Source organism: Macaca nemestrina, chromosome 10 (assembly GCF_043159975.1).
Source record: "Macaca nemestrina isolate mMacNem1 chromosome 10, mMacNem.hap1, whole genome shotgun sequence".
In the NCBI taxonomy this organism is placed as follows: domain Eukaryota; kingdom Metazoa; phylum Chordata; class Mammalia; order Primates; family Cercopithecidae; genus Macaca; species Macaca nemestrina.
This window is the reverse complement of record NC_092134.1, coordinates 126,372,835-126,387,015: the sequence shown is the minus strand read 5'-3', so window position 1 is coordinate 126,387,015 and position 14,181 is coordinate 126,372,835. Positions and strand designations below refer to the sequence as shown.

At 40.5% G+C, this 14,181-nt stretch overlaps 1 protein-coding gene across 2 annotated transcripts in view; it reads left to right on the top strand.

Moving 5' to 3' along the window:
* The window catches only part of LOC105481666 (protein tyrosine phosphatase receptor type O), a 273,785-nt gene extending 260,248 nt beyond the window's left edge, over positions 1-13,537 (top strand). For both annotated transcript variants that reach the window (XM_011741389.3, XM_011741385.3), the window contains 4 exons: positions 1,340-1,494; positions 3,882-4,017; positions 9,410-9,530; positions 10,563-13,537. In XM_011741389.3, the coding sequence (XP_011739691.1) occupies positions 1,340-1,494; positions 3,882-4,017; positions 9,410-9,514 (396 nt within the window). In that variant the 3' untranslated portion in view covers positions 9,515-9,530; positions 10,563-13,537. The remainder of the gene's footprint in view (positions 1-1,339; positions 1,495-3,881; positions 4,018-9,409; positions 9,531-10,562) is intronic.
* Positions 13,538-14,181: the final 644 nt, after the last annotated feature.

Sequence of the window (14,181 nt, the reverse complement as noted above, 5' to 3'; positions counted from 1 at the left end):
GCCTAAGACCACTGACTCTTTGGAATTCATTTCTCTTTTAATACCTGAGCTTAAACCTTAGTTCAAAACTGACAGCGAGGTCAAGCTTCCCTCCTTCGCAGTTAGGATATAGTATTGCATCCTCTGAGTGAATTCTAGGCTCTTCACAAGTTTGAGGAATGAGGGATGAATCAGACCTTCATGAAGCCTGGGTTTGGGATATTTCTGACAGTTGATAACAAGTGGAGAATATATCACTCTTACAAATTAGTTGGAACTAAAAAGAATTGATCTGGAAAGATCCACCTTCTAGTTAATATGTACTCAGTTCAGAGGGAACAGCAATATATTTGATGTATGGGTTAATAGAAGTAGGATACATATACAAGTTATACTCACTTGTATATCTGGGAATCTAGGGATTCCCAGAACCAACCATACAATTGCATGGAGCTGGATGACAGTGAACGATAGTAATGAGGTACTAGTAAATAACAATATCACAAACATGATTACACTTAATCCACACAACAACTCTTGTTATAAGTATCATTAGGCCACTTTTAGATATGAGAAAACTGAAGCTCAGTGAGGTGGTTCCTCTAGTATCAAAGCCCAAGACAAGGATTCTCATATACGTGATTTTGTGAAAGTGCATTCTTGGGGAAATTCCATAAGGGAGCAAGGGAAGCAGATTGATAGAGAAGAAGCCCTACAGATAATTCAGCTGAAGTCTCACCTGTGCTGGATCCCACAAACAATGCTGGGGCATGAACAGCACCATGGTATTGTCTCACTCTGAAAGAGGCTGGATTTTTGTACCCCACAATTAGTCAGGCATTAGCTCTGGGCTGCCCTCAGCAGGAGAACGCAACCTCTTAGGCATTTTCCGTCGAAGCCCCTCTGTGCAGTGGAAGGCAACTATCAAGAGATGGGTACTGCTGTGCTGTTAGCAGCAACTGGGAAAAGTGTGCCTCAGGCTGGCAAAGGTATCTAAAGGGCGCCAACAGCACTTTCTACAGTGTTTAATTCATTAGCCAAAGCTGATGCAGCTTCTAAATGACAGAGCCAGGATGCAAACCCTAATCTGCTTAAGTTTTGTCCTTAATTACACAGGTACAGATTAGCCTACTTATCCTACTATTTGAAGCTTTATATAATTAGCGTGTTTTTTTTTCATTACCTATTTTATGCCAGATATGGTGCTCAAAACTAGAAAGGATGGAAAGTGTATTGACCAGGTGTGGAACATGGCTCTACCTTTTTGCATGATTAACCTGTGATCGCTAGTGGAGTCCTGGGTCATCCTAACAGTGAACTGAAAAATTAATGCTTGTTTTTGGCTTTTTTTTCTCTAAAGGCTGACGAGATGCAGGATGTGATGCATTTTAACTACACGGCATGGCCTGATCATGGTGTGCCCACAGCAAATGCTGCAGAGAGTATCCTGCAGTTTGTACACATGGTCCGACAGCAAGCTACCAAGAGCAAAGGTCCCATGATTATACACTGCAGGTAACCTCATCAACTGCACAGTCTATTAAATATTAGGAGTTGATTCTGTAAGGGGAATAGCTCACCATTCCATAAGCCTTTATCAGATTTAGTTGAAAATTAAATGAATTCTGATTTTTTAAACTATGATTAATTGATGTCTTATTATATACAATATTTATTATGGCTTTCTTGTATCTATACCCTATAAGATAGATGTTATTATTCCCATTTTTAAATGGAAAAAAAAATAGAGAAGGGTAGAGATGTTAAGGGATTCACACAAGTTCATGCAACCAGAACATGGAAGAGTTAGTATTCAAATCCAGGCATGCCAATCTGCAAAGATCATGCCCTTCATATGTGATATTATCCTGCCCCATCAAGAATTCTGAGTAGTTACAACATGGACAAATACAAGGTCAAATTATAGAAAGCTGATCACAGCTGGACATTATATAAATAGACATAAAAACTAGAAAAAGAAAAGAAAAAATGAAGATATTCAGCTTATGAAGATATATTTGCTATGCTTCCTCTTTAGCATTGTCTCTTAAATTTTCAGACAGTAGAATGAAAAAGGATATAGGATGTAAAAAAATCAGGGTCCACACTAATTCCCAACAGGAACAGTTATCATTAAATTTAATTCGTTCTTCCTACTATACGAACAGAGCTCCATCAAAATCTCTCTCTGTGATACAATACTTCTGTAAAATCCTTATGCAACCTCAAAAGAATAGGGGACATAAACATGCTCCAATGGCATGTGGCAGGTGGCGGTGGGATGAAGATGGGAAGGGAAGCATTGGCAGCCATGCCAACCTAAGCAAATAAATCTACAACCCCAGACCTACTGCTTTGGCCCTTGTGAATTAGAATGGCTAGAATGAGGATGTATGTGTGTGCATTCATGTGTGTTTGTGTGGAGTGTGCATCTCCCTGGAAAGGAAGATGCTTCATAAGCTAGTAAGTTTCTGTTTAGGGCCGATATCGTTGCTGTCAATCCACTGTAGGCATTCACAGGTTAAAGGATGTGCTTTAGCAGATAAGATTATCTGTTCTCAAAATGGTTTTTTTCAAGAGCAGAAAATGAAGCTGTTCAACTCTGGGGTCAAACTCATGGATTCCTTTCATGGAAGATAGTAAGTGCAGTTCTGGATATGACTTTACAGGCGCTTACTCAGTGGCAGATCATTTTATCTGAGAAATCCTGGGAGGGAAGGGTTGTCTAGTAGAAAAAGCAACCTTACACTCAAGGTTTATAGAGTGGGATCTTTCTAGCAAACTCCATATAATTGGCTTGAACTTTCTCTTTTCCCATCATTTCACAGGAATTCAAAGCTTAGAGCCATTTGGCTCTTTGCTGCGGATTGGAGGGAAAAAAGGGCTGACTTCAACACATAGAACTAGGGACTGTGAAGGGCAGTTGGCCGGCGCATGTCCGTCCACTTCCACCTGTGCCCTGAGCACTGGGATTGGGGGACTGGCTGAGACTGGGTCCACATTTTTTCATGTGATTTTAAGGTAACTATTTCAAAGGTCCCTGTGAGATGGAAGCAGGCTCAGGACCCACTAAAAGGGCAGGTGTGCTGTAAGACAGGTGTGGGGTGGTGAACTGAACTTAGGGTTGAAGATACACAAATCTCTGTGGTCCCAGAGCTAGAGTTAGAGTATGGACATCTCAACTGGACTTTTGAGCTGGTCTGAGGGCTTAACTCTGATGGTGTTCAAAAGACAGGGTATTGTTTATGTGTATCAGCTCTCTGAATGCAGAAATCAGCTCCTGGGAGTACTCAACGTGGAATCCCTACTTTTCTCCAGAAGCAGAGACCCCGAAAAAGGGTGTGGCCAATGCAGTGCAAATCTCTCTCAGGAAGGTAGCCATGACAGTCAGAAATGTAACATCAGAAGGAACACCAACCACAACTGCATACTTAAAAATCAGTTAAGTGGAAAATATTGTCAGGAGCTTAGACTTCTTTTTTCCACGAGGGTACTATTTGTAGTTTTTTAGAAATCATCGATTTTATTTCAACAGTAAAGTAGCACCATCTGGGCCGGCCGCGGTGGCTCACATCTCTAATTCCAGCACTTTGGGAGGCCAAGGTGAGAGGATCACCTGAGGTCAGGAGTTCGAGACCAGCCTGGCTAACATGGCAAAACTCCATCTCTACTAAAAATACAAAACTTAGCCAGGCATGGTGGCGCATGCCTGCAATCCCAGCTACTCGGGAGGCTGAGGCAGGAGAATCACTTGAACCCAAGAGGTGGAGGTTGCAGTGAGCTGAGATCACGCCATTGCCCTCCAGCCTGGGCGACAGAGCAAGACTCCGTCTCAAAAAAGAAAAAAGAGAAAAAAAAGAAGGACCATCTGAATAATGTGCCATCGGAACATTCTTTTGCAGTGCTGGAGTGGGACGGACGGGAACATTCATTGCCCTGGACAGGCTTTTGCAGCATATTCGGGATCATGAGTTTGTCGACATCTTAGGGCTGGTGTCAGAAATGAGGTCATACCGGATGTCTATGGTACAGACAGAGGTAGGAACATAATCTATATGTATTTTTAAAATTTCCCTGGACAGAAAAACTTACCATTATTCAATGGTATGCTTGAAAACAATTCTCTCAAACTTCTTTGTATCTGTCTTTCCCATTTTCTTATTGTATATGTTCAAACCGCTTTGAGGCATAAAAGAAAGACACTAGCCTCCAGAAAACCATTTGGTGTATAGTGATTACACTTTTATTGGCATCATAATTCAGAGTGCATGGGTAGATTCCTAAGAGTAAAACCTCTTTGTACAGACTCAGAGTCAATTGCAGATAACAGCCATCCTGGGTAAATGCCACCAAATAGAGACTGTAGAACTGGTGCAATTTGATTTATATTTGAAATGTTGGATTCGATTCAATACATTTGTCATTAGTTTATCCTCCATGTGACTCTATCCCAAATTCACTTTTCATGATGATTAGAAGTTGGATTTAAGCTACCTGTCCCTTTTATGATTTTAAAGATTCCCAGTCCCCAACCTACCAGCATTGCCAGTTCCCTTCATCTCAGTGATGAAGATTTATTATTTTAACAACATGGAAGCATCCCCTGAAATATCCAACCGTGTTATGTGCTCCGTCTTCCTCCTCTTCTCCCAAGTCCTCCCTCCCTGAAAGCCTGAGGACGCACTTAGTCTGAGGTGGCATCCCAAGGCAACGCTGGCAGACAGCACCGCCTGTCTCAGAGCAGCCGTGGGTGTGTACCTCTGTGGGCGGAAAAATCCAAGTACAATAGCTTCTTCATAAGCCTCATCACCCAGCCATACTCGCGACTTCTTACCCTCAGTCTTACAACAATCCTTTTTCTCAAAGAGGGTGTGTGGGTGGAACACTTGGGTAGAACACAACCTGACCTGACCTGTATCAGGATATTTTAAAAATGCTTTGATCTTCCTCATGCTTTTCCTACCCACCACCACTAGATGTCAGCATCACTTCAAAAGCCCAGAGTAATGGCGGCCGTCTCAGCTCTGTTTCTGCTTTCCCACTGCCTTTGCTTTTCTTTCCTCCTGGCTCCCCAGTCTTACCTCACCAACTTTTGGCAAGGCTGTTTCAACGCGTCCATTTCTGAGCTACAGCAGGATCATACCACTTGGGAAAGAGTTATCCTCGTTAATATTCAGACTTCTCATTAATAATTAGGAAGCAAGTACAATTGGTTTCCTCACTTTCTTGGTTTCAGTCATGCTGCCTGGTAATTTAGTGTGGTGGGGACATCAACATCACTTTTTAATCATAAGTTTAAAATGTCTGGTTTCCCAGAGGAATCCACTATCTGGTGAGTAAACAGTGCTTTATTAATCACTCCATGTTTTTGGCTTTTACTTCCATAAATTTGCACCCTGATACGTGATTAAAACTCTACCTTATGTATACGAATCTCCAAGCTTCAAAGAGCCACACCTTATTTTAAGTATTTTGTATTTGATGAATTGTCTTCCCAATTTACTTAATTCATACCTTTTAAAATTTAATAGATTTTGGGGCCAGGCGAGGTGGCTCAGGCCTGTGATCCTAACACTACAGGGAGGCCGAGGAGGGCAGATCACCCAAGGTCAGGAGTTTGAGACCAGCCTGGCCAACATGGTGAAGGCCTGTCTCTACTAAAACTATAAAAAAATTAGCCGGGCGTGGTAGTGGGCGCCTGTAATCCCAGCTACTCGGGAGGCTGAGGCAGAAGAATTGCTTGAACACAGGAGACAGAGGTTGCAGTGAGCTAATACGGTGCCACTGCACTCCAGCCTGGGAGACAGAGCGAGACTCCATCTCAAAAAACAAACACACACACACAAAAACTGCATAGATTTTTAATTATGGCCTGTTTGCTTTTTACTTTTCCCAACTACAGATTCTTAATCTCTTTCACGTGACAGATCCTCTGTCCCATTTTCAGGGCCATTATCTCTCTTTGGGTGGTAATTAAGCAGCTACCATGTCACTTCCCGCAAAGCCAAGAAAACGTTTTCTTTTCTCCCTAAATGTTTTACCCTAAATTTTGGTTGTTTCATTTGTTCATGGCAGCATTTTAGGTTGATATCTCCACAGACAGAGCCTTTTTAAAGTACAGTATCCCCATCCTGGCCAACATAGTGACACCCCGTCTCTACTAAAAATACAAAAATTAGCCGGGCATGGTGGCGCCCGCCTGTAGTCCCAGTTACTCGGGAAGCTGAGGCAGGAGAATCGCTTGAACCCAGGAGGCAGAGCTTGCAGTGAGCCGAGATCACACCACTGCACTCCAGTCTGGTGACAGAGTGAGACTCTGTCTCAAAAATAATAATAATAATTAATTAAAATTAATTATTAAATAATTAAATAAAAAATAAAGTACAGTGTCCCTTCCCTGAACTCTCATGGGGAGTTCAAAGTCAGCAAAGGGGGCAGAGGTCCCCTGGGTTGCTTGCTTTTTCCAACTTTTCTTGCTTGACCCTTGATTCCCTCAGGACCTCGTGGTGGATGCTTTCCAGTTCCCGTTATTTATCTGTGTCTGTTTCTTTTCTTTCTTTTAACTTATGTCTAGAACATCTTGTTCATCTACTTTTATTTTTTCCCTGTTCCTCTGCTCACCATGGTTCATCCTGTATTTTGAATACAGATTGATCTGCCTAAGATTCTCCTTTAGCCCATTCACATTCAAATTCTGCTGCCAGGTCACAAAAGTTAACAAGGAAAGAACAAAGTAAAAAAAGCTTATTCTTTTCACATGTATCCTCCTAGAGTACTCCTTTGACACTAATGCTTTTCAAGAGAATGAAATGATTCTTCAGTTGAGCTTTGTTTATATGTATATAATCAACCCACGTAGACCATATTTCCTCCCATCACCGGTATCTAATTTTCCAGCCTTCTCTACATTGCCTTGATTCCACCACTCCACCTCACCCAAAAAATTGCAGAAGCAGCTCATAGGATGAGCCATATCTCCAGGTGCATATATCAGGGTCATTGCAACATGCTGCCTGGACTGCACTGTGACCTGCCCTCTTCCTCTTCCTCACCTGACCAGACACGCTCCATGGGCTTCTTCACACAAATAGAGGCGTATTTAGAAAGAATGCCAGACCCTGGGGGGAGGCCCGAGTCTCCACTTTACTGCTGCACCAGTCATGTCACCTCTCAAGGCTCCCATTTCTCTTCTATAAAACACGAATGATAACTTTCACTCGTTTTTGTAAAGTAGACATGATGGGAAATAATATAACCTAGATAAGTGCTTTGAAACTGTGAAGTGTCACTTATGAATAATGTTCTCCTCTCTTCTATTTTTACCGAATATTTTGTTTGGTTTTCCTCTAATACCCTTCCCTGGAGGTCAGCTGGGGCTTTGCTTTGAGCAGCCTCTCCTCCTGATCTGCAGTTTGGATATCTCAAGGACTTTCAAGGACAAGTCTCTCCAAGTCTTTATTTACTTTCCTTGTGGTCTTTTTGTTTGGTTGTTTTTTGTGTTGATACAAAATGTAGCCACTAAGTAGATGCAGATTGAAAGTCCAGGCAATCTCTGGTCTTATCTATTCCCTATGTTGACATAACACCAGAAACAAATGGATTAGGTGTCCATGTGTGATGACCACAAGTGGTAGCTCAGCCACTGATACCATCACCACAAAAGGGAATACATTTTCTCCAAACCGTGTTGAAAAATACAGGTTAGGCTGAGGTATCAACCCAGTGATGTTTGAAATATGAATTTTATTTTTTGTATGAAGTTGTTACACAGGAGGCTTCTTAAAATCCTATGGATATCTTGACTGGATCTTATTTAAATGTTATTTCTAGTGGTATTACTTATAGAGAAACTCTGGGAAACAAAGAAAAAGGAGGAACACTATGAAATTACCCTTCCTTCTTGGCAGAAAGAAAATTTTGGTGATTTTATCTTGGCTTTCATTCAAGTATAATTTTTATATGATTGTGCTCATATTATATGTATATATGTATATGTGTGTGTGTATATATATGTATTACTTTACATTCTATTTACATTCTAGTTTCTCTTTAGGATTTTACTATGTAGCCTGTATAGTATCAAAAATTACCTAAATTACCTAAAACTCTATAAATCTCATTTTAAGGACAGACTAATGTTTCATTATAGACACACTATTGCATACTTAAACCAATCTCCTTTTTATAGAACATTAAATTGGATTATTTCCCACTTTTTACTATCATCTGTGTCCACACCATTATTAACACTTTATTAATTCTGCCTCCACAAATAATAGGTAAAATAGACTGCCTCAACAAACTTGTCATCATTAAATATTATCTTTTCCTTTTAGCTTTGTCCACTACATAGATAGAAAATAATGATTTCAATTTACTTTTTATTACTTGACTATTTTTGGCATATTTTAATATTTCCTCAGTTTACTTCAAAAATCATTTAATAAGCACAAGCTAACTGCTAGGCATTAGGAATAAAAATACATAGTTTCTAACTTCCAGGGAATATTTGGCCTAGTGGCTGATGTCCTTTACTTATTTATCTATTTGTATGTTACTGATTTAGATGACTTTATCACAAAAATAAAGGTATCAATATTCTGTCATAATTCTAGAAAATATTTTTCTCTCCCAGTTTCTGGTTTACCCTATGTTTTATTCTTTTTAACTTTTTTAAATATACAGTAGATTGAGATTTTTATTTGTAATTTATTCTACTGCTCTTAATTTTAGAAATTCCTTTCTTAAAGTAATCAGAAATTAACCAATATTTTCCCCTATATTTTTAATGACAATTTATTAAATTACCTGGAATTTACTTTGGTGTATGATAAGGGGATATCCTTTTTTTTTCCAAAATAGCCCCATAATTTGATTGAATATTCATTTCCTTTAACATTAATAATGATCTAATGTACAGCATGGTGAACATAGTTCATAATACCATATTGTATACTTGAAATTTGCTAGGAAAGTAGATCTTAAGTGTTCTCACCACACACACACACACACACACACACAAATATATATACACATATATACACACACACATATATAAAAACATATATATAATCTGGGGTGATGAATGTGTTAACTAGCTTGATTGTGGTAATCATTTCATAATATATATGTATATCAAATCATCACATTGTACACCTTAAATATAGACAATTTTTATTATATTGCAATAAAGTTAGGGGAAAAAATTCCACTGTTTTTAAAAAAAACCATGATGTTCTAAGCTCTATTATTAATCAGAATACTTTTACAGTTGATTCTTTTGGATTTTCTAGTTATAAAACTGTATCTCTGTAAATAATGAAAATGGTTTCCTTTAACACCAGATCTTGATCATTAAAACTGTCATAGTATAAAATATTATGTCTTTCCACATATCTGCTCTGAAACCTGTTTTTGTCTTTTGTTCCAGGAACAGTACATTTTTATCCATCAGTGTGTGCAACTGATGTGGATGAAGAAGAAGCAGCAGTTCTGCATCAGTGATGTCATATACGAGAATGTTAGCAAGTCCTAGTTCAGAATCTGGAGCAGTAAGTGGAGAAGAGCTCACCACAAGTGCTCGGTCTTAGAACTATTAGAGGGGGACGTGATGGATGGGACAAAAGACAGCAGTAGCCATTTGTATTGACTCTGACTTCACATGAGTATTGCTTCCCAGCTCCTGGCCACACATGGGTGGTCACAGGGAGAAACAAGTACTGTAGCAGATCTTTGAGTTTCAATGCAGCTTGGTTGGTGTTAGCAACAAACAGGAGTTTCTGCACCTCCTGATGACTTCACCTCCATTCCCTCTACTCAGAACCCTAAATTATTCTGTTATTGGATCTGTGCCTGTAATATCAGGATACTACCATCCAAATCTATCTAAATACCTTGTGCAAATATTTTATTGATTACAAGGGCTGTATAAGGGGTTACCAAAAAGACATGAGCTGGATTGGACACTCCTAAAACCAAAAACAGCAGTGACAATAGAGTCTCAGGATAGTCTCAGGATAGCCTGAAAATGCCTTGATCTCTCCTATTATGTGAGCCCTTCCTTGAGCTTCATGAAGGCACTTGTAACATATTCAATGCCTTGTACTCCAATTTTGACTAGGAGATCAGATTTTGGAGGTATAAGTAATCTTGGCTGAGGTAACAGTAATCTGCCCATTTAGTTCAGTAAACAGACTGTAGAGTGTCTGACTATACTGGGGGGAGAGGAGCCAATGACAGGGTAGGGAGAGGACAGTGGTGCATGATGGGAGAATCATGAAAGTCTGGGAAGCATATGGACCAGTGGGCAGCAGGATAGGATTAGCGCTGCACCTGTACATCCATCAAGAGAGACAGAGCACACAATGGAACAGGAAGGATAAAAAATAAAGAGAGAAACAAATTTTCTGGGAGAGGGAAAGACATTCAGACCCACAGAAAGGTGGCAGCACACAGAGAAAGATGCACAGATCAACCCACATCTGCATGGGTTGTGAGATTGAGCATAGTGAGAGCAGTGGTGGAGCAGGAGAAGGTTGCCGTGACACCAGGCTGCTTACTGTCTTTCTCTGTCTCATTCACAGGAGAGGACATGATGTGCACCCATCCTCCCTTGCTTCCAGATTGTTTTAGGGGGCCCTGATAGTCATTATTCTAAAAAGAGGCCCTGCTTTGTACTATGTGGCCAAGGAGATAATTTATCTCACAGAAGCACCGGGAAGACTTAGCCTTAAAGAGCCTACAGTGTCTTTTTGGACTCTTTCACTTCGGGACATTTAATAATGGACCAAATTCAATAGAATACCAGGAAGGTCAAGACGCTCTCCAAAGGGCAGGAAGTACGGCACTTCGGAAGAGTTTCGTTGGCCCTTTGCTGGTTGGGCTGAGTTTTTTATTTTTAAGTGTTTGTTTTTAAGTGCAATAATTTTTGTGTGTGTATGATTCTTATCAGAAAGTTGAATTGTTTTCTGCCTACACCATTCATCAGCCCCATTACCCAGGAAGGAATAGGCATTGTTAGCATCAGATTATACCTCATTATTCAAAGGAGGCATGGCCACACAAGAAGAAATGGTCATTCTGCTTCAAGGACATTGAGCCAGCACTATCTGTACTCCAACATTACTGGATCTGGAGTGGGGAGGTTGGACACGGAAGAAAGGGGTTCTACCCACAGATCAACTGTGTAATCTTTTCCTATTCCAAATATGAAAAGCTATAATTCAACTTCAAAGTAGAGTAGAAAAAAAACTTGTCTTAACTGTTCTAGTTCTTGATGGTTTTCTTCCTTATTAACAGTTGGTGTTTCTTCCTTGGCCCTTTTGGACTAATGTTACTGTCCAGGTTCTTTCTCGAGAAACCACATCTGGTTCAGAAGAGTGTCAAGTCGGACTCTAAACTCCGTTGCTGTCTGAGCAATCTTGGTGCCTAGACTTTGCATTCCTTGTTCTGTTGACCTGCATACATGTGAGAGCTATTTCTTTAAGAACTATATAGGCTGTGAAAACGCACTTTCTTTCCCCCAAAGAGCTGGGAATTTATGAAGTTATGGCAATGAACTGCAGCATGCTGGGACAATTATTTAACTCCATTTTTTTTGGTAATATTGTCAAATGTCTCTGTGGATTCTGACAGAGATTTCTCTTTGTTTTGTTATTCTTTTGGTTGTCAGTTTCATTTTAACGAGTGTAACTAGTAACATTTTATTCTTTGGATTTTGTATAATTACAGTACATGATTGTGTATTGTGACATGAATGCTGTCAAAATGACATTGATGGCATTGTGAAACCTGTTACTTTGTGTCACTTCCTGATAAATAAGAGGTGATGACATGGATATACAACAGAAAACACTCTGAGTTGAAAGTAAGCACAAACTGGCTGCTTCCCCGTGGCAACTGTGGCTGTTGTAAGCCTCCATGTGTGTGCTTTCAGAAGGCTTTGCTCCTCTTCGTGCACCTGACACTGCCCCTTCCCCTGGCTTCCCTCCATCCCTGATCATCTTCATGAAGCCACAGATAGAAGATCAGCTTAATATTTTATCAGTGACCTCAGTGATGGTGAAGGATGCCAAATGAACAGCTCTGCACCCCACCGTCTCTCGTCACTGAGAAGGCTTGGCCATGGCAGACCTTGGCAGAGTTTCTTGCGAGATCTGGCCAGTGAGTCTCAGTTTCACCTTGCAGGGTGAATGGCAGAGGATGCCCATACCCTGCAGGTTAACAGCTTGGGCTCCTCAGGGATTGTCAGTTCCTACTCACCTTCCTGCTCCCACCTCCTCCTCTTCTTCTCACCCCCCACTCCTTTATTTCCCTTTTTGGACATTTTAATAACATATCGCACCACGCTCAGGAACAAACATGGTTAATGAAAGGTGGCAAAGGGATGTGTGACATTCTTAGATTTTCACACATGGACAGGCAGGAGTGAAATGTGCAACCTTGGTAGAGCTGATACAATGTATGGTAAGCTGAAATACATTTCCAACACTGCAGCTCAGAGCGTACAGAAGTCTTGGAGCCTGGAACATTGCTTCCTATGAAACAAAGCACTTCATAAATATTTTATGTTTTTCTTGAGCACCCCATCAAGGTAGGGATCGAATAGTGCCCGATCAATTTTCCCAAAAGGAAGGAGGAAGTATCCAGAGTTTAGACTGAAGGCTCATAGTCAAAACTACAGGAAGGTCACACTGTTCACTGGACCACTGTTGCTCCTCAGTTTGTAGAGCTTATGATGGAAAAGGCATCAGTCTATCAAAATACTTGATTAATCCCGATAATGACTTTGGAATTATCTCTCCTGGGTCTCAGTTAATAAACTGAAGAATGACCTAATCATAGCTAGAAACAGGTATAAGAAGTATCGGGTATGATAATTGACCCAAAGGTGCTTTGTGTCTTGTTCTGTCGTGTATGTTCCATAAAGCTACTCTAACCAGTTCTGTTTCCACACTAGGACCCAACTTTCAGCATTCAGGAGGAGAGGGTTCCAGAGCCTCTGCATTATTAATTAGGTTTTTAAAATTCATTTGAGTAGTGCTTTGTTCCAAAAGAACACAGGGCCCTTAGCGCATGCGTTCACAATAGCCTGTGTGGCACACAAAAAGATCTAAAAACTTGAGCATTACAAAACATTTCACTTTGAGTGCTATTTTTTCTTTTTGAAACAGAGTCTCTCTCTGTTGCCCAGGCTGGGGTGTAATGGCACAATGGCGTGATCTTGGCTTACTGCAGCTTCCACCTCCCGAGTTCAAGTGATTCTTCTGCCTCAGCCTCCTGAGTAGCTGAGATTACAGGTGCGCACCACAACGCCCAGCTAAATTTTTGTATTTTTAGTAGAAACGGGGTTTCACCATGTTGGCCTGGCTGGTCTCAAACTCCTGACCTCAGATGACCCACCCACCTCGGCCTCCCAAAGTGCTGGAATTACAGGTCTGAGCTACCATGCCAGGCCTTGAGTGCTATTGAGATCAAATTCCTTGGCTGCAAAAGATAATTTATGAAGTTAATGGAGAAACTAGCATTAGAATCTAATTAATAAATGTAATAGTTGACACCATGATATCCATTACTTCATATGATGATTTTATCTAACTTGAAAAGAAAAGAGGGATGGATGACAGCATTTTTTGGAAAAGCATTTTAATTCAGGGTCTACAATTTCCCACTGTAAAGACAACATTGCCTCCAAAATGTAAAATTAGAAAAGTTACTACTTTTTTTTTAAATGTCAGATTTTATAATGTATCTCCTTTCCTAAAAACTGTTCCTACTCCCAAAAAGGTGACACAGCTCTCAAAGGAGGCTGTGGTGTCAACAGGCAAAGCAGGATCAGGGGCTTTGTTTTTGAATTTTTTGCAGGCCACTTGATAGCTGCTTGCTAGAGTATTGGTTCTTAGCCAAGGAGTGAAAGTTACTGAGTCCAATCTCTATGAGCCAAAATTCTCCCTGCTTTCTAGCAAGGAGGCCTTCCTTTACACCTCAGGAAATGTCTGATGTAATGTGCTTCAAATAGCTGGCTTGCATCCTAGCTCACAGATCTCTAGTCTGGTACTTGGCACAGGGATGAAGTCCAAGAGCCATGCCCATCATTGAATATAACATTCACTTTGGCCAAAGGGGTTATAAAGCAACAAAATATAACCTGCAAAACCTGCAAACTTCCACCCCTGATTTTTCATAGCCTCATTTGGAACCATT